General features: G+C 41.7%; 1 protein-coding gene across 2 annotated transcripts in view; it reads left to right on the top strand.

The window, feature by feature from the left end:
- The window catches only part of LOC109507581 (pleckstrin homology domain-containing family A member 5-like), a 49,716-nt gene extending 28,475 nt beyond the window's left edge, over window positions 1-21,241 (top strand). Inside the window, exons 4-8 of one of the 2 annotated variants that reach the window (XM_019857104.1) lie at window positions 12,617-12,700; window positions 14,480-14,518; window positions 18,744-18,864; window positions 18,983-19,087; window positions 20,790-21,241. In XM_019857104.1, coding sequence (XP_019712663.1) covers window positions 12,617-12,700; window positions 14,480-14,518; window positions 18,744-18,864; window positions 18,983-19,087; window positions 20,790-21,074 — 634 coding nt within the window. In that variant the 3' untranslated portion in view covers window positions 21,075-21,241. The remainder of the gene's footprint in view (window positions 1-12,616; window positions 12,701-14,479; window positions 14,519-18,743; window positions 18,865-18,982; window positions 19,088-20,789) is intronic. The other variant, XM_019857105.1, reaches the window with a different exon arrangement.
- The last annotated feature ends 320 nt before the right edge of the window (window positions 21,242-21,561 follow it).

Consider the following 21,561-nt stretch of genomic DNA (forward strand, 5'->3'; position numbering starts at 1 on the left):
TAGATGTGACAGATGACACCACAAACCTACAATTACAGGAGCAATTATTTGCCTCCAACCAACACACCCAGAGAGTGGTCACATCAGTCCATCTTGTCGTTGGCTTCCTGAAGACAAGCTAATCATGGGATAATTGTAGCGTTCTGTATTCGTTAGCCATCACTCAATAGGACCGGATGCCCCCAACATAGTGCCGGCTGATGCTAATTCGAATGAATTCATGCTGTCCGTTTCATGGTGACGCTTCTGCTGCAGCCACAATGTCTGCGGCTGTTCTTCACCATCAGCAGGTGTAACAACCTGCTCCCTACTTGCAAAGAAAGAGCACATGGGAGTGTATGTAGGTGGATGAGGTAAGAGCCGGCGTCCCGAACAAGCGAGTAGGTAGAAAGGGTCCGCTGAGAGTAGATAAACATGAGAACACTTAGGCAGTACCTTTTTATGACTGTGTGTGGGTAGTTAATGAGTCTGAAAGCTTCTCCGGTGCATCTGTCACTGATAACCGGATGAAGCCTCTATTGCAGCTGAAACGGAACATGCCATTGCTCATTGATAATTGCCTCAGAGAAGAGCTCCTCTTCTGCCACATATCCAGTCTGCTTTTTGCATAATGCTTGTAAGTGTTGAATATCGCTCCATGATAACTACATCCACTGTCGGCCAAGTTTGACTTCATAAAATATGAGATTCTATGTGTTCGTGTGCATGAACTGTTAAAATGAGGTACACTTGGCGGCGAAGCTTTGCTTTATTTATCGGACGGGGCTTTAGCCTCGCTAAGGGGAAGCTTTTCCCGTCACTTCAACATCATTCCTTGGAATCTTCTGCTTTTTCAGGAAGAGCACAAAAACAGCAAGTACTGTCTGTGAGACTTTCAACAAAGACTAGTTTCCAAAATTGGCTTTGATTAGGGGGAAATCAAGCTCTTAGCAGTTATCTGTTCATCATCGGAAGCAGATTCTGTATGCCCTCTTTCTGACCCTGACATTTCCGACGTCGGCTGAAACTTTTCAAAACATTAAGTGTACACACAAAGCATACGGTGATGGCAGTGAAAATATTGATCTGTGTTCATGCCGCTTTTTGTCAAAGAATAGTTGTCGTGTTTTTGTTAAGTCTTTGGCTGTCGATCAATCAGCTGTGTCTTGGGTCTCGAAAAACAAAATCAAAAAGAAGTCACTTGCAGTTCTCCACATGAATTAAACCCACTGCATTTATGGGACACAATTTTTTAATGTGTTTTTTATCATCATCCCCCCCCAAAAAATTTTGATTCGTTCTGTGCTATTACACAGTCCGTACACAAATATGCTTTTTCTTCAGTAAACTCGTCTTTTTATCTTAGTCACAAATTAAAAAGATACAAGATGAAATACTGGATGACGTCCATTGTTGTGAATGTTAAACGTGTTGTGTTCCTCTCATTTGTTGAATTCTTAGATTTCACTGTAGCTGGTATAACATTACACCATTTATGTAACTGATGCAGCAAACCCACCTACACGCCCTGTGGTCAAAACACAAACCCGATCATTGCGTTTGTGCCTATTTTGAGAAATGACTTCATCATTACCATTGTTTCAGACTGAAATATGATGCCGAGATGTTGCTTTTGTCCTTCCTTTACTTATACTTTTTTTTCCCCTGGCTTGAGCCAGGTGGAGTCTTGGAGCCGAACCACTTTGCACTGATACCATCGACGAGCATGACTATCATGAAGCCCAATGGCGCATAGCCACAAAATACAGAAGTAGTTAACTTTAAGTTGAAGATGAGAAAGACCGAGTTTGTTACAGGCAAAATCTTTCTGAAAATATCTGTGGAGCAGTATTCACACTGATGACTCAAGAAGTGCCATCTTGGAAGGGTGTTTGTGTTTCCATATACTCCCATGTTTCTAAGTCAGATAAGGCACGCAGTTGTATGCTTTTCATGTTTTTCTCATGCCAGATACGGACTCTTGTGGAGCAACCCCAAAATGTGGGCGTTGCCTGTCAAACCTGGCTCACAATTTTCCATATTATATTTTCATATTTAAAGTGGGTTATATTTTGCTCACAAGTCTCGGGACAACACCCTGTTTCTTGATTTATGGCCAGCCTAAAAATTCAATAACTACGCCTTTTTGCACTTTGGTGTTTGGGCACTCATTCTCAGGCTACGGGGGGTGTATCTGAAGTCTGCAGGTGAAAATAGGCGCAGATCAAAATAATGCGCAAGCGCAGCTATGTTAAAAAAAGACTGCAAGTTTCCAACCAGATAGGGCTGAACGATTTTAGAATCAGATTGAATACCAATATTCGGATTTTGATTCAATTAACAATTTTTTTCAAATCAAGCTTCAGGGCAATATTCACTACGTACAGTAACATTTACAACCATGACAGAAAATGACACCATACCATCAACATCTTAAGGGGGAAGTCAATTAAAAAAAAAAAAAATCTTTACAATATGTTCTATGTGCCCCCACTAGTCTAAATGTGGTATTCTGATTAATATTGCATTTGTGCAATCTGAATTCAGCAGCAGACTACACCTGATTTATCTATCGCAGGAGGCGGCCATTTTTTGTCGCTTGCTCTCACCTGAAAATGACATCACAGTTTCTCAGGGATCAGGTAGCGACCAATCACGGCTTACCTGAGCTTAGTCATGTGATGTTTGCAAGCTGAGCAAACTCTTCCTCTACTTCATGCCAAAATACTGTCAGTATTGGACACTCCCAGAAGACTTGTGTGAGATGACCAATCTTTCCACAATTCCTCCAACAAAGTCGAGTCTTCAGCATGTTGAAATTACCAAAGTGGTCAGAAATAAAAAAATATATATTTGTTTTTTGCTACTCAAATTACTTCCATCAGTTACTAGTGATACCTGACTGGCAATTCAAACACATCCTCACATTATCTGTTGTGTCGAAAAAAGAGCCATTGCTTTGGGTGCTATTGTGAACAGAGTCTGTAACTTGGAGAAGGATTTCAATTCCTTCACTTCAAATAATTGATCAATTAGTCTCGAACCCTTGCAATCCCACCCTACCACCTCTTATTCAAGATTCAAGAATCATTCACGTTTGGAGAATGAATGGACTGGAAGACAATGATTGTCATCTTTTTACCTGTAGCGTCCTTGGTGAGATTTTACAGCAAAACAAAGGGCTTGTTAAAAAAAAAATGGTCGACTGTTGGTTGATTTGAGCAATGATAGCAACCAAGGATTTCGCTGTCCTTGATCGAAAGATTTTTTTCTCTCGAGGCAAGACAAGTACTTCAACAGATGGCCGAACAGCTTGCTTTGACTTTCCCCTCTGACACCTTTTTCCTGTGTGTGGTGGAACACAAGGTCCCTTTGCCATGGATGCTTCTTTGATGGAGCCCGTCACTGAATATCATACCATATATCAGGGGTGGCCAACCAGCCAGAGACTAAGAGCCAATTTTTTTACTGTGTTACTCCAAAGAGCCACATCATACCCTTCCTCGAGCCGCGCGCGCGCACACACACACACACGTGCATACACACTTTTTTGCCTAAAGATCGACTTTAGAAGCGACCAACTTCCTACGATTGACCCGATCGCGCACGTGCAAACACACACACACACACACACACACACACACACAAACACACACACAAACAAACGCTCGCCCACCCGTGCACTCGCGCACATATGCACGCACGCCACGATGAGCAACATTTGGAACGGGCCGAAAATGAATGAAAGCAAAAGACACAAACAAATCTTTTTTTTTCCCACCCATTTCTTCCTCCCACCCCTTGCGGTCGACTTGGGACCAGTTCGTTGGCTCCCGGTCGATTGCGATCGACGTATTGGGCGCCCCTGCCTTAAAATCTGAGGTAATTCGCTGACTAGCTTAGCGCCGTTGTTTGCGCATGAGCGGTGATGCAGTCATCTGATTGGTTGCCCTCTATGTCAATCAAGTAACGGGATTGATGATAGGCTGACGTAGTACGTTCTGTGTATTTAGCGCCTTTGTTTGAATGGCATCGCCACGCGAGCCGTGGGTTGGCCACCCCTGCCATATATCCTCCAGATAAGGTGTCCATTCTGTGTCCCAAATGGTAGCTCAATCCCATGTCTCCCATTCCTCCCTGGAGAAGCAATGAAAGCTGAAGGACTGACTTTGTAATGGATATCTGGTGCATTATTGATGTCGTGAAGCTGGTCGAGGTGCCTCACGTGTTGCTGATGGCGTTAATGGCGTCATACGTAAGTTACTCTTTTGCCGTTTATGTTGAAAGGGTAAAAGCAGGTAAGCGTGGGAGGAAAGCAGCCTCGAAGTGTGCCTTGACTGGCTGGAGATGTCTTTGTGCTGCATTGACGCAAATAGCAGGTTGATGAGTGGAAGAGCTACTTTGACGACCGGGCAGGGGAAGAGGTCATTGTCTGAGCTTTCATCTCTTCAATGGCTGCAGGCTTCTTCTATGAACTTATTGAACATGGATTTCCATTTCCCACTTGCCAGTTAATGTCTCTGCAGTATTTATAAAGGAGACTGCACGGCACTACATTTGGTACGCTCACGCAATTTAATGAGATGTGATATAAGAGCTGTCAAGTTCAACACGCTCCAGTAAAAAAATAAAATAAAACAAAACTAACCGTCATATCTTTGTTAAAGCAGAGTTTAATTTTGCATCTCTACATCTGAAAAGGGTCGACGCTGTTTAACTGCCGCCAGCAGTTGCATTCATTGTATAACATTCACGTTTGCATGATTCACTTTCAGTTGAGCTAACGAGTCTGACGTTCTGCCAAGTGCATGTCATAAGCCCAATGATGTCTGTTAGTCAGACGCTGAGCTGCACTGTATATGTTGATGGATGTGTGGCTACCTCTTAAGGCAGTTTCAACTTCTCGTTCCTTACTTATTATGTTCAGTGTGCAAGCCCTAAAAATCCTCTACATTATATTACATGACTGGCCCAGATTTTGATGATCACGTTTATAATTAATAGTTATTGAATAGAAGTCAAGGAAAAATTGAGGCAAGCTTTGATGAGTTTGACAGATGTGGCCTTGAGCATCGTAATTCATTACATACTTTTTTGTCCAACAGTGATTGCAGTGACTGTGAACAATTTTGGATGTCGACGTTTTTGTCAAAATAAAAAAAAGTCCAAAAAATATTATAATGCCTTGGTATGTGGTTGAAGGATGACACAGTTCCTGGTGCTCTTCAATCACTTTATTCCCACAGGTGGGTAACACAATACACATTCATTCAAGAGCTGCTATCAGCCACAGCTCACACCCAGTCACTGCACACACTGACTGCTTCACTTCAGCCAACCAGTGAGTTCACTGTAGCACTCCTAATCTTGCACCTGGATGTTCCTTTGATCCTTTGCCTTCCATCTCCACAGACATCACCCACACACTTATGACAAAACAAATAGAGCAACTTTTAACTTAATACAACTACACACAAGCATGCGTAGCTTCACCATCACTACAATAAGAGCAAATATCAGTCCAATGCGTTTTAAATGTCATTTAAAAAAAGTTGAAAGAGTCTAACGTTTATCTGACATCATTAGTTTCTATTCATGTGTACAAAAACAAAACGACAGTATTACGACGTGTCATGCTGTGAGTGTGTCCCCTATCCACCCCCATGCTTGCCAACCGTGAAATGATACTGCACCTTGCTTCACATCCGGCCTGTGACGTCACCGCTCCTCGGGTTTCACTACTGTGTTCTTTGCGTGCGCGCCCTCGTGTGTACGTGTGTGTGTGTGTGCGCGCGCGGACGTGCGTCCTTGCCTACAGTCCTGACTCGCGCTGCTCGTCAGTCGGCAAGAGGAGGACGTCTGGATAGGACATCTGCGAAGCGAACACGCACCGCCGCGTCTAATTCGGAGCAAGAAACCAACTACCGATCTTGTTTTTTTTTTCCCACCGGATAAAAGAAGTCCACGTTTGTCTACTTTTTTTTAACCTTCCTGTTACCTACGCAGACGTTACGGGGCTAATGTACTGTAAGTAAAACAAATAAATAAACAAAAAAAAACATTGAAAACTCGAAGCAGTTCGTGATGAGAATTGTGTTGTAAAGGCGATGGCTCATTGCATGTGCTGGCAATTGCTCAAGACGCTTGTTCCAGTCTTCTTTGAAGTTAACGACCGTGCTTCCAAAGTCAGATGGGGTCGGCTTCAGCTCATAGGATTGCCTCTATTGATGAAGTTTCAACTGTCTTCCCCCTCAAATTTGAACTTGCCGTGCTAATTATGTACTACTGTACATCATATTTGTGTGTTTTTTTTTTAAGCAGTCAGTTATAAGCCATAGTTTTCACACAGGAGACTTACATGCGATAGTAGTTATTTCTGGTTATGTCTTATGTTTTGGAGCTTTGGTCGGTTAATTACGGTTTGATTTAGTCTAGAATTAAACCACTCACTCTTTCTACAACACACAATCCGCATCAACACGGCATCACTATGTTATCAAGTGTCGTTAAGTGAGACACTCCCCACAGTGTTTTCTTTGTTAGATAGTGTTAGCAGTTTTGCATGATTTTATTGGAACCATGCCAGTGTTGTTTACATACTTGATATTACCAGCTTGTTACCAAGCTGATCATCATGTAGTATAAACCAGTGTCCAAGCAGTATAATGACAACACATCACATTTTGCCTGGATCCAATGTTTTGTGTTTGCATGTGAAAACAGATGTCTGTCTTGTCACTGAAGGTGCCCTCAGAATTTCTCACTCTCTATGCATTGACCCAAATGTAGTTAAAAAACGGTCAATAAAGGAAGTAAAAGTTAAAAAAAAAAGTCATTCGAGTTCACTGTACTGTCAACGTTGGAAACATTGATGGTGGTCTGTGTGGAGCTTGGGGGCGGGGCACTTTGTCATTGAAGATTGGGCCATAACATCAGCCAATGTGTCCATTGAGGAAATTGAGTTGTTTAGATGGAGTACTCAAATGAATAAAATTATTTGCGGCTGTGGCCTCATTAACCAGCGGATTAGCAGCCATGCAGATGTACAGGCGGGTTGCACTGCTAATTGCTTGGCCAGCTTTCCGGACCGAACACATCAATCGCGGGGTGGGGGGGACGTCTGATTTGATTTTAGGCTTTGAGTCATGAGAGGATAAACAGCGACAGTTCCATTTCATCCAATCATCTGTTTGTCAAGTAGAAGTCCTCCTATGACCTTATTTACCACACTGGTCCAGTCAAGTTTCAGTTTGAAGCAAGAATGTTGTTTTCTTGTCTCTCACGTTACAGTAATGCACTTCTAAATGACACTGTGGTATCCAGCCTCAGTCTTCATCTATTTCTTTAAGGAGTTGACCTTGATTAGATAGTTCTGAATACTATTTAGGGTATCACAAGACTGTACATATTTTATTTTGTCTATGCCCCAATACAGCACAGTACAAAAAAGTGTGTTACACACAGTAAAAGACTTAATTTGTTGTACTGCTTTTTTTTCTGTGTTGTAATCCCCATGAAGCCAAATGAAAAAAAAAATCCCTTTTCTTTCAGATAAATTTTCTTTCAGATACATTTTCTTTCAGAAGTCGACTTGTCACCATGGCGCTCAAATCGCCTGTTCAGCTGTGTCACCTTGACATCGTTTTAACACAGTCACTACTGCCTCGGGAGAGTGACTAATTGAATTATTTGGACATTAAAAAAAAATCTGATTTGTAGCCTGAATGAACAGCTGTTTTCTATGGTTAAGTGGAAAAGTTGAAAGGTGAAAGTCAAAGCTTGAATAGCCGCTGGTAACGTGCACTGGGGGTTTCCCACGTTTTCAAGATACTCAGAAATATCATCTGTACATGGTGTTGCAGTTTGATGGCAGCATTTTAGGTGGCTGTTCCCGAAGGGCTGCAGAGCTGTTTTGTCTTTTTGGCCTTTTCTCCTGTTGCCCCCCACATGCCCTCATCCAAACTGCCTATTCTGCTTATTCAGCCCAGCTTTTGTGAGGAAGGCTATTCATACCTCTTGTCAATGTCCATGTGGTATTGAGGAGTTTCTCTGCAGTTAAACTCTTTTCATTGGTAGTTCAAGGCAGTCACCTGGTGGCATGGCACTATCTTATGTCCCCTCATGTTTAATAGGTTAGATTTATGGGCTTTTACAAGTAAATGTGTTACCACTGAAAGACCATGAACCAGCTGAGACCTTCCACCTGTCAATGAATGTGGCTAGTCGTCGGCTATATGGTGGAGCCTCTAAAGTTGAATGGTCATGAGGTTATTTCCGGATATCCATCGTACACACTGGTGCCATGCATAATATCATGAGATGTCAGAATATCATGAAAGACCTCACAAAATCTCAGGAGATCTCTAATGTGCAAGCGCCAAACGATTTGCAACGGGTTTGAAGTCAATGTTACTGATTTGTACATCCATTATTTCCTATGGGATGTTTGTTTTTTTAAATTGCCTCCCTCTCCACCCCCTGGGGGGAAAAATAGTGGTCGAAAAGCATTTTGAAACTGAAATTGTGTTCAAACTTAGAGGTTCCATAGTAACACTTATTAATGGTAATGTGTCACCTTCATTTAGATTCACACAAGAAGTGTGATTCGGGTGATTAGGCAATAAATATCTCCCAGCCGACGTGAATGGAGAGCTGAGTGTGGCTTGTTCTGATAGGAAAAAAGGTTATGGTGTGCTTGTCTATCGTGTGGACTTAATTTAATAAGGTCATAAAATTTGACCAGCGCAGCGCGCTGCAAGAAGATGCGATCCTACTGAGCACTGTGAGAACTGGTAATTAAAGCAACCAATCCAGGTAGTCCTGAGAGGATGTCCTAAGCAAGGCAGGCAGGATGCCCTGAATGGCACTGAAAAGCAGCAGTTGTCTTGAAGCAGCTCTCATCTCACTATACCTTTGTTTTATTCAATTATATTATAAAACTTCAAATTGGATCAGGTGATCAGTTAAAAATGTCCAAGTGGTGGGTGATCATGTTTTTCCATTTTAGCTCAAGCATTCGGAATTCCCCCTCATTGCCCAGAAGGCATTTAAAGCAACAATTCCAGTTTTGGCTTAATTTTCAATTTAAATAATTCCACAAAGAATCTGCCAGTAGGGCCTCCACACTCTGTTAAAAAAACAAAAACATGATATGCTGTTAGGGCACTTCCAAGTGTGGTGAGTGTTTAGTTGTTAGTGCTTGACATAGCAGAGGGAGAGAAGTTACGGATCAAAGACCCAGCCAGAACAATAAAACCAAATCCTGTGAGGTGCTGACCCCTAGACCTCAAGATCCCCATTACTGCAGTTCACTGCTCATTATTATGGACAAGACGGTCCGGAACCCAAGAGGCTGCCCCGCCCTCCCCACCGTGAGGCAGTCAGCTCATCATGCTTGGCCAAGTTCTCCACCTCTTTTACATCTGATGCCAAGAGGTGTCTTTCGGCCAGTTCCATAGCGAACTTCTTCCTCTTGAAAACAATTAATAACAAAAAGTGAAGACCATGTTGTGTTTTTGCTCTTTGTGAAGCGCAAAAATGTTCCCATATGTTGCCTTTGGTGAAGTAACTTCCCAACCTAATGCTGACTGTGGGGACCACAGACCACATCCTTCATCACATGTGCGACCATTTTAAATGACGTTGTTGCTAAGTTTAGTCACGAGATGTGATTTGAAAAAAATATATATATTTTACCAATCTACATTAAGGCATAAGGCATGAATTTTACTATCCTCTGTCAATTTTTTGTAATTGTAACTTTTGTCACAAGTGGTCTAATATTAGCAATGCGTCCCTCGGCCACTTGTGTTGTGTACATACTATCAACTTACATGTTTGTTGTTTGTTGAACTGGTCGATGCTCGGCGAAAGACAAATGAAGACTACTTGGGACATTATGGCAAAGATGAGCAATTATTTGCCACATTGCTGCTGAGTCAGAGTGCAGATTGACACATGCACTTATTTGCTAAAATATCCCATTCTTTCTTTTCTGGCCCCCACACGACATAATGCTTCCAGTATAAGCTTTCTAATATTTGCCACGGAGGCTTAGCACCCGTCCTTGTTCGGAATGTTGCGGACCTCCTCAAATAGCTTCATTCTATGTGAATATTGACTTTGTGCTGTTACACGGCTCCTCGTAAAAACACTCACCCTTCCATGCATGTCTGTATACACATTTGCCAGCCTTTCCTTATTTATTTAATGGAACGTTATTGGTGAAATGACGTGCTGGTTGCAACTCGTGGGCGAGGTTAGTCCGAAGTTGAAAGCGAACAGAAAATGAGAAGTTTTCAAAAGGCGGACCTTTCCTACGTTTTTCTTTTCATTTACCCCTAAAGGTAAGAAGCAGGGGGTGAGTTACATCGTTGTGGTTGAGATGCTACAGTACTCATATGAGGGAGTGTGATTAAACATAACAAATAGACTTAAAATGTTCCACTGTTCTCCAAAGTGCATAATCTGGCAATGAGAAACCCGCAGACTTGGCAAACTCATTTACATCAAGGTCATTGCAATTTTCGGCCAATCCCGCAACGCTATATCAAGTTCAAGTATTTGTCGTAACTATAGAAACGGAGCAATGTGGTCACACAGTTCAAGCCTGGAACGGAGGAAGAAAATGCTCTTTGTCGGCTTGCTATTGCTGCGCTTTGTACTGCTTTTCAGATAAAGTTCTTATCCACCTGGTTTTTCATGGGCTAAACAATGGACAATTGGCGCATGTTCTCAAACATCATTTGTGGCCCTTTGGCCTCAAGCAAAAGGTCTGATAAACCATGAGCAAAGTTTAAAGGAGCCGCAAATGCCCAAGAAAGACATTTGAAGTGGCCAATATACATTTTGACAGAAATTAACTGGACTCATCCCCATATTCTGTTTGTCTTCTGCTAGATGCACCTATTCATGCTAAATGTTTAAATGTGCTGTGTTCGAGTTAGCCAATTTAAAATCTTGCTTTTGTGCTTCTAAGACTGTCTATCAATATATTCTTTCAAGAGCCAGTTAACCTATGAGCCATACGGCACGCATGATTCTTTCAAGAGCCAGTTAACCTATGAGCCATACGGCACGCATGAAGGGGTACTCGTGAATAATGGTGCCATTTGTCTGTCCCCAGACTGCACATGGAGCTCTGCAGCCAACAGTGCCTCCTGTAATTATGGACCTGAACTGTGGAGACTATTACTCTCCATGCTAAACTGAAACCAAACCCTCTATTTCACTCTTGGTATTTGCTCTTTTCAGCACACGAGAAGCATGTGTTTAAAGGCTGTGTTATTTTTGGGCTGCAGCTTGACTCCCTTCTGTTAATGGTGCAGCATGAGTGAGTTGAAATGTAAAAGCACATGGAGGAGGCCACAGGCTCATAGACGGTTGTTGACATTGCTTCTCTTCACTTATGTGGTGTGAATTCTTGTTTAATTACTCCGGCACCCACTCACTTCGGGATTGACTTTATATTGACAACCTTCTTAAGTTACTAAACTACCATGACCGAAATGCAAAGCAGTGACACTTAATGCTCCAGTGTGTATGCGCAATGTTGAGCCGAGGCTCGGTATTAAATCAGTTATGCATACTTGTCACAATTACAAATTTGACTGTTAAGAACCTGATTTATGAGTGACAGTGAAGTGTGGTGATGCTAGTTGTTCCTCCCTGACCATTCGCATTGCGCACAGCCACGCTGCGACCAACGAGTGAGAATGTGTGGCTGGTGTCGTGGAATTCTAATCTTGTTGTGATAGAAATAACTTGGCTGGTATTGTCACACTTGAGTATGGATGTGGGAAAACACACAGGACGGCAAAACAGTTTGCCTCAATTTATACGATAGGTTATGGTGCTTTTAGTCATTTTTAAAGGAATGGCATCATTTTGCTGAATTCTACTTTGTCTAAATCATTCAGCAATGCCCATGGGAAAATTAACGTATGTCTTTCTCGATCTCTCACACTCTTCTTCAAACAACTTTGGCAAGGAAATCGTTTTTTTTTTGTTTTTGTTTTTGTTTTTTTTTGGTGTGGTTTTTTTGATGGGGACCCTTTAATATTTTATGAATAAAAGTTCCCCACTCTTACAGACAGTGTTCAGAACAGTTTTCAGCTTTTCTATTTAAATTCCATTCTTGAAATGCAAACTGCGGAGCTGAGCTGTACATTGGTATTATTTCACCTGAAGGAAATCTACTCATTCGTCATTACTATTATCAGGTTTTCACAGGTGCAGTAAAAAATAGGCCCCAACTGATTTCGATTTTTGTGTAATAGGACCACGCCGATTCCGATATTTGGCAGAATTAAATTCTGATAACTGATTAATCGGCTGATTACTGCAAAAAAATGTATAATAAATTAAAATAACTTTTTTGGTCCCTCAATGCTGAATGCTCACACCAATAAAGATATGATTTAGAGGCAGAATATTTGACTGTTTTGCAATATTTTGTCCCTGAGTATTGAACTTCACAACTAGTAAAAAAAAAAGCTCAAAATAAATCTGTTTTTTTATGACCATTGGAAGGCACTGGAGCTTATAACTTTACAAGCCATAGAAAATGTTCACGCTGCTGTCCAATATAGATGACACTTTCTCACCTTTTCTATCTCCTTTCCACTCTGTTTCACAGCCATAATGAGCGAAAGGTGACCTGCAAGCATCCCGTCTCAGGCTCGCCCTCTCAAGACAACTGCATCTTTGTCATCAACGAACAGTAAGTCTTTTATTTTTATTTTTTTCTTTCCCCAGAATGTCACTGGGTTGCATTTCCAGCACCGCTTACATTCTGTCGAAAGTTCCGATGCCGTTCCACCCCTGCCTCTAATTGCAACTTTGCCCTCATCAGTCAAAGGTTGTTCTTTCCAGCGCTAAGCACGCGTGCCAATTATTTATAAGATAAGGGATGAAACTAAAACGGCCTTTGTATTGCGTACACATCACTCAGTTGGAATGTGATCGTTCACATGCAGTCCCTCTCGACCCCGGACAAGTTGGTGACCTTTGCTGAAGTCATCCAGTAAGTGTCCCCTTCCAATGTTCCGTTCATGTGATTAGACTAGTTCAGCAAAACGGCTGATTACTGCTGCTCCTTTAATCATAACATTATTGAAGGTAATTTGAGTAAATTTCTTATTTCAGAAGTGAGTATTCAACTGGTATCCCTTTGCATTAATCAGTCCCCAAGAAGTAGTTCTCAGTGTTATAAATCTTCAGTGTAAGTCTGTAGTACTGTATTTCAGGAATCTATTTGATGTCACCACATTCCCCAGAGTCATTTAGTTTAGCAGAAATGGATTGAATGCTCGCTTGTGAGGCTTCTTGTCATACGAGAAGCGTCACACTGCACTCTCTCGTCACATTTCTCCCCTCGCTGTGTTACTCTCACTTCTCTGCTGCTTTTGACATAAATAGGCACAACATGCTGGTGCAAAATGTCATCTCAATTGGAAACAAGCCTCCCTCACACCCCCCAACATGAAGTACAAACCTTGCATTTCACTCTTAGGAAAAAAAAAAACAAAATGGAAAACATCCAGCATTTAGCTTTCACTCTTAGAAAAACAAAAAAAAAACACAAAATGGAAAACATCCAGCATTTAGCTGTCTTTCAGGGAAAGTAGTAAAAAGGGAAACTAGCCCCTGAACAATAAAAAAGGGATTTTATCTACCACGAGGACAAAGAGGCCATGTGGAAAATTGCTGTGACTGCATTCAAATGTGGCATTGTAATGTTTAACGACAACCAGTGAACAAACGTGAAAAATGCACACTGTATACCCTCAGTTTTATCACAGAATTCAAGAAACAGTCGGACATATGAGAAATGATCAAAACAACTAAACACCAAATTTGACTCTCAGAGGCCATCAGAAACTATTTTGATCAAGTAAAAAAGAGGCCCACTATCACAAGTGACCTGACATCAGAAGTGCTTTATCATTTGTTATTCTCAAAGTTTCTTCAAGGGTTCAGAGCAGGCTGTTCTCCTGATTAACTTCCTTGTCACTGCGGTTGCTAATATGTCTTGTGTGTCAGCTCTTGGTGCGATGCCACTTTCTGTTCCTAATGTTGCTTCTGAGTGTTAAGACAGCTTTATGTCATAAACATCTTTCACTTCTTATTTGCGCTTCCTGCTTTGCTGCTCATGCTGAGGTCTCCAACGGACTTGACCCACCGCAAACAAAGACGTTCTCAGCATTCTGTCTTCACTGTACATGTTTCAACCTGTTTTGAGTCATCCGCATGATCATGTGCATGCTTACAGCAAATATTTGGACAGCTCTCTCACTGTCATTTGGTTTTATCTTTTACTAATGATTAGCTAAATTGTTTCACAGTTCATGCTAGCAATTTACTTAAAAGTTCAGTCACAGACAATTTTTCTTCTTTGAGGTTCCACTATACAGTACCTTGTTCATGCGAAAATCACCATACTGCCAATAACTGACTTAAAGGACAGAGACTCAACACTTTTCTTTCCTCTGTTTTGTAGTGTGTATTGTGGAAAAATGTTTCATCCAGCGCGTAGCAGGTAAAAAAAACCGTTGGCTGCTAGCATACCATGAACATGTGTGTTTATGTAAAGCACTTGAGCGTGTCGGTGTGATGAGACGCCTTGTTGATGCACACTAACACTCAGTGAGTGATTTGAATGCCGCCTTGCCTGATAACCTGTTCTGCATTTACATGACAAAGTCAAGTCTGTTGTGTTCATCCAAGTCTTCACTAACAGCTAGCAGAACATAAGGAGCTGAAAAATGTCTCAGGACACAGGCAGTATTAGCTTTTTGAAAACAAACAAATAAATGAAGAATAAAGCTGCTAGATAAATCTCTCTTATCACTACCGTACAATCCATAGTGTTGACTGTACACTGATTTCCACGGGAACACCAAATCCACTCCTGCTCTGACTCTGCAAAGGTTGCTTGATAACATACCAGTTGGATTACACATTGTGGTTCTGTGCCGAAGAAGCGTGTTGCTATAAGCGTAAGTTCACCTTGTTGCTTACTTGGACAGAACAGAGACACAGTCATGCGCTCAGGCTTGTTGAGCTCTCCAAATATCTGGAAATTGTGCTTCACCGCTTAGTTCGACAGCGTGTTCTGATCCCAGGGTCTTTTGTTCACCAAAAAGAAAAAAAAAAGGTCTGGTCCAATACCAAACAAAGGTGGTCGTTCCTTCTTTAGAAACGCTGTGTGGACATTTTAAAATGCACCCTCAGCCAGTCTCAGTTCAGTTCCCCCCGACTAGCGCCCACACATCACTGTACGCAGGGCACCGAGGCTCATTGGCACTGTTATCTTTCCTGACCCTAATAGACACACGGGCACACACGCACACTGATGCAGTGACCAGTGATCTAAAGGAACGAGCCTCATGGGCATAAGTGATAGTTTGCTTTGTTAATGACAGGCCACACAGCAGCAGAGCAGTTTAAAGCACACGGTTTCAATAGCGCAATCTGCTTTTCATCATACTTTAATTTGGCTTTCTCTCTTTACAGTTGGAAGCCTTTCAGAAAGATTTAAAGTCCCAGTGTTTCTAATGCTGCTGGTTTCATTTATTTTGGGAAAATGATAAGATGATTTTTTTTTTTTTTTTTTTTTTTTGTCATTTGGGGTTTGTTTTTGAAAAAGACGCAAAGTTGACCTATGCCTTACTTAACCCAGTAAGGTTTGGAGGTTTTCTGGAAGAAATAGCGGAAAGCTCAGTGCGGGGACGCAAAGAAAGTCCTGGAAAACGTAGTCAGTGAGCTTGTTCCATCCTTTAATCAGAGCATTTGTCATATTCATGAATTACACTGTAACACTAACCTGTGTAGGAGTGAGACATCTTTTTTCGCCTTTGTGATTGGCATGCGTGTATGTGACTTAAAGTGCATTTGAAAAGAAGCCTGCTGTGCACCACGGCCCGAGTGCAACATGCTTCATGTTTGAGATGAAGGAAATGCTGGGGAATTACGTTACGGGGGCCTTAAAGTATTGTCGAAAACAACATGGTTTCGTCCACGATAATTCTGACAACCAAATACAATGTAGCCAATGTCTTTGGCTTTAGAGCGGACCCTTATAAGGTTGAAGAAAATCCGCTCTGCGATGCTAGTTGAACAGTCATTTGACAATCTTGAATGTAACCTTCTAAATGTCAATGGAAGTCAAGTGCTCTCTAGTTGTAAAACAATTTTAATGGCCATAAACCGACACAGTGGCAAAAACAAGGAAGATGGCTTCACATGTTAGTGCTGCTATACTCTCTCGTGTATAGTCAGTTCTGTTATTCTCTAAAATTTCCATTCGATGTTACCATTCTATGAAGGTACCACAAATAAAAGCAAAAAAAACCAAAAAAAAACCCCAACAACAACTCTCTTTTGTTAATTTTGGGATTCCCACTGCACTTTAATGCTTTCGGTTGTGCTCAGTTTTACTCAGTCCATTGTAATAAAAATATGTATAGCTCCTGTGAGGGATGTTAAAAAATCGTTTCCTCACCTTCTACGAGCAATCATACAACACCAGAACGTTTCTATTTCACTGCATTGTGATTGATTATCGTGGCCTAAAGTATTATCTACGAAGCACGACACAAGAAGCTGATGGGAAATGAGCATCAAATACCCCTTTTCCACCAAAACAAACTTGGTGCTCGTTCGGCGCCGGGGCCAATGCTGTGCTTAGTTGATGCTTAACAAGTTCTTACGAAGAATGTGTTTCCACCAGCAAAGAGCCAAGTAGGAGCTACGTAATCACGTCATCGTAAACCATCCAAACATCACTGCTTATGTCGACATTTACCCATGAGCGCCTGCGCTATTAATAATAATAATAATAATAATAATACTACGACTACTAATAATAATAATAATAATAATGCGCTATTAGCACCTGCTAGGCAAAATAGCAGAGCATCGATTATACTTTTATGTAATATATAACGGGGACATGCAATCATCAAACACTGATATCCTTCCTAATCATTGTAGATGATCACGAGGCTGGCTGCAAGTCGGAGATCGCATGCTATCTGGGCACATCCGCGATCGCTCGTTTGATGGGACACAATCATACCGGGGGGTTCACCGCTCAACAGTGAATCTAAAACTTCCGTGTTTCCAGGGAGTCAATCCTCTACATCTGCGATCGTCATGATAAGCCTGCCCACTGCCCCTTGACGTACAGTCTGGCCTAACAAATAATTGGGGCCATCTTAAGCACCAGTTTCAAGCACCAGAGCTAAGAGCTATAGCCAATTTCGGTGGTGGAAAAAGAAAGAACTTTTGCCTACCTGGGCACTGGCCGGGAACTAGCGCTAGCACGAGTGCGGTGGAAAAGAGCCAAAAGAGAGCGACATCATTATTAGCATGCCACATTCTAAAGATTAAAAAAGTAAACATCTAAAGTTCTTAACAATAGGAGAAAAACGTAATCATCGACTGTCTTTTTCCCTTTTGTTGTTTTTAAATACATGAATAAAATACATTTCACAGTGCCTCTTCCCTTGATGGCCCTTCCGCGGTGTTTTTATGGTCAGTTGACACATCATTGATTGTGGGTCATTTTTCACTGCTAGTGCAGCAAATCCTCTGAGCTCATTAACCCGAGGAGGCAAACCTCAGTGGCCACTCATCACTTTTCACAGGAAATTATTTTCGGGTTGGAAATTGTGTCCACTGTGATTCAAAGGAGGATTAGTCAGCTGTTTTTTCCATCACAGGACTTCAACTCTGAATAGAACTCAATTTCTTATTCAGTCCCCTGACACAGCAATCTTTTGATAATAAAGGGTAATCAAGATGAGTGGTCATGAAGTGGTTATGTCATCTTTATAATGAAAAACAAAAATGTCACTGCATCTTGTGACGAACAAAGCCAAACAGTAACTTCTACTCGAAATACAGGTAAGCAAATATCAGCTGATTGTTTTGAATCTGTACTTGTCCGTGTAAAACATGTTGCCGTGCTGCATGAGATTAAGTATCGTGTGGGTGGTGCCTGCATTTATTTATTTATTTTAAATTAGTTAAAATTTTTTTAACCGAGACAATGTCATTCCATGTTATAGTCTCTCCTGTGTGTGCACCTTGACAATGACAGCATGGAATCCGAGTGTCTTTGCCCCTGTAATAGTCTCAGGCTCCTGTGTAACCTAGGAAATGAGCGATGGAATGAATGAAAAAGTATTCCTCGGCTCCTTTTCATGCACGATGCCATGTAATCGGAAGACTTTGGGGTCACCAGCATCAAATGAGAAAGTTTGTCTTATGAAACGGAGTTAGCAGCGTACGAGGTCGCCGACCCAAACCGCTGTCAGCGTTGCAGTGCTTCTGCTGCACTGTGGTGTCATGTTTCCACGAGATTACAACGTTGTTCCCCACCTAAAGAATGTAGGACATCCCCATGGGCCAGACACAACTTGATTTACATGGCGTTCAACCCGATGACAGGCTTTCTGAAGGTGCGATGAGATTCATATAACAGGCATTCTGGTGTGATTTACCTCAACTACGGCTGGATTTCGGTGCGTCAGCATTCTCAAACCACTGGAATTATTTTTTTTTTCCCCTCAAGTGACCGTTGGTGGAATTGGCTTTATTCTTTGTTCTAAGCTGAGATCTCATCACAAAAGTTTGTACTATAGTGGGCTGACGGGTCATTAAACAATCGAGGCCGCCCTGCTTCTATTCTCTACCTTTTTACTAGGGTCGCAAAGTTGGACCTCACGTGCTCTTGCTTGGCTTGTGTGCACGTTTAGATCTGCCGGCAAAGTGCCAGTGAATGAAAAAAAGGAACAGCCAAGAAGCATCATGAGCGAGGCCTCCAACAACACGGGCGGCTCGGACTGTGCCGCAAACCAATCCGGCGCAGCAGCAAGGGTGAGTAACATACATGATGGGGCAACTCTGACCAGAAAATAGAACTAGGTGAAATTTTGATGTCTTTTAACACGGTCTTTTTGGAAAATAACAGCTGACATATACATTGCAATTGTAGGCATCAAGACCGCCTAAAAAACTTCATAATTTTGGAAAGAGATCAAATTCTATCAGGAGGAATCCCAGCGCTCCCGTTATAAAGAGGGACTGGCTCTATAAGCAGGTAAACAAAACGCTTTTGTTTGTGCGAGTTATTTTCTGTGCACTGATTCTGATGGTGTTCATTTAGAAGTAACGTTTTCATGGTCTTTCGCAAAAACAGCACCATAATGGCCTTGGGGCTTTGTTTTTATTGCTCGATAGAAAAAATGTTGGAAAAGTCATAAAAAAATCAGCAGACTATTCCTTTTCAGATTTACATTGGCGATAGAAAGACACACCACAGTTCAAAGTTTTTGTTGCATGAAAACATCATTCAAATAGTGGCGGGCGTGTGCTGACACCCATTAAACACGTGTTTGAATGCGATTGCAAAATTCTGAGCAAAGCCACATCCCTAGTTATAACATGTTCACACCTCTGCAACGACATTGTCAGTTAATTTTTTTACTTTCCCTCTCAAAGGTTTGTTTTTTGCATTTTTCAGTTGTGTTGGATAGGTTATAGATCACGTGAATAGTTTTGAAATCATTTTTCCACCAAAACATGGAATTTGAATGGGGGGGTGTAGACTTTTTATATGTATGATAAATGATCAGGTATAAGATATGTATTTGATGCCATAGAAGATCGGATTTATTAGTCCACTTTTGCTGGCTTGGCTACATAAGCACTGTTTGAATAGCGGTCCTTTATCAGGGCTCCTGCTTGCAGCAGCCGGGGTGAAAAGGGGATGCTCGAGGCGCTCGTTTGCCAGAAAGGACTCTCAGGCGTCAGTGGCAGACTCATTTAGCTTTGATTGCAGCCTCCCAGCCGCGTCCTTTCAATGCACGAAGGCTTCCTTTGGTTGTGCTGCCAGCTGCTGTTTCTTTAGGAGCTCAATCAGGGTGATGGAGATCAAGCACGAGCTCAACAACTCAGCGACGCTGAATAAAAGCTGGATCTTCGCGTATTTTCCTGCCTCTGTGAAACTGAGAAGCAATTGAAGTCCTTCTAAGTCCGTTGAAGGAAACATCTAAACCCTTCAGCGAATTCATCGGTGACATATAAGTGTCCCTTTGAGGGGACAGTGAAATACTTATTTTTGAATTCAGTCCAGTGAATGCACTGGTGTCAAAGTCAAGGCCCGGGGGCCAGATCCGTCCCGCCACGTCATTTTGTGGCCCGCTGGAGCAAATCATCTGCGTCAACTTTCATGATCCTTGCTGAAATCTGTACCGAAATGTCAAATTGTCATGGGGAAGAAATGACGTTCCCTCCGAGGGAAGCCGTAACTCTGAAGTGGCCCGCGACAAAAAATGAGTTTGACACCCCTGAGTTAAGGTCTGAACGTTGTCTCAAGCTTCTGCTGGAACATTTTAAGAACAGCTTGGCGGAGCACATTGTTCAATATCTTGTCGAGACTTTGACTAATTTCTTTTGAAAAGTATTTCATTGTTATACTGAAAGACTTATCTTTAATTTCACCTACCAACCTAAACCACTGCTATGGCAACCCTCCAGGCAGTATTCTTCTGCTCAACATCTATTGCTTTGAAACAGGATTTCAGACCATTTGGTGAAAATTTCTCTCTATTAAAAACAACAATGTTTTAAAAGCCATTCATTTTCCACTTTATCACTCAAGAAAAATGTAGTCAAATGCCAAGTCATATCCCATCATAATTAAGTGAGAACCTTAAATGCTCTCTCCAATTGAATTAATCTTTTTTTTTTTTTTTTTCCGGTAGCTAACTATGTATCTGACTCTTCTGGTGTCTTTGCAGGACAGCACCGGGATGAAGCTGTGGAAAAAGAGGTGGTTTGTGCTGTCAGACTTGTGTCTCTTCTATTACAGAGGTGAGTCATTCCAACGAAACGCATCTTTCAATGCTACTGCTTGCAGCAACTGTACCCTGCACGCTCTCCTTAAGCCATGCCCCGGGCTACTTCTGTTTAGCTGGACTCAATCCCTGTGCTTGTACAAGATCCAAAGAGACTGTTGGAATGGCTATGTAAGGAACATGGCTTGGATTATGCCTTCCAAACATGGTTTTGACAAAAGGAGCTAAGCTGGAAAATGGCTTTCACACCGATTTAGAGTTGTGAAACGAGTTTCCAGGAATCAAGCAGGCTCCTCTCACATTGCGGTTCCTCTGTCATGAATCCTTAAATTTTCCCGACGACATTTACAGACACCCTTGTAATCCCAACAAGCGACCAAAACCGTGCACCCTATATCTGCCAATATTAGATTTTGATCAGACTTTTTTTTGTTTCTTTGTTAGCAGCATTACTATCCGACCAATGGATTTAGATCCAGATTGATGGTTCTCATCGTGACTATTTCTGCTCCCAAGCCGTCGGTGGGAAAGATGTTGAGGCTGATAATGAGTCGCCATTATTACACAGATTTGGAATGTCTGAAATATTGACACTTTTGGAACGAGTGATTGTATCGTGTCTAGTTAAGTTCAGTGCTTAAGTGTAGTCCACATGAAAGTTAATAACTCCAAGGAGATAAATAAACCGTCTTTCATATTTATTAATAGTTCCTTT

This window comes from Hippocampus comes, unplaced genomic scaffold, assembly GCF_001891065.2.
Source record: "Hippocampus comes isolate QL1 unplaced genomic scaffold, H_comes_QL1_v1.1 scaffold186, whole genome shotgun sequence".
NCBI lineage: Eukaryota > Metazoa > Chordata > Actinopteri > Syngnathiformes > Syngnathidae > Hippocampus > Hippocampus comes.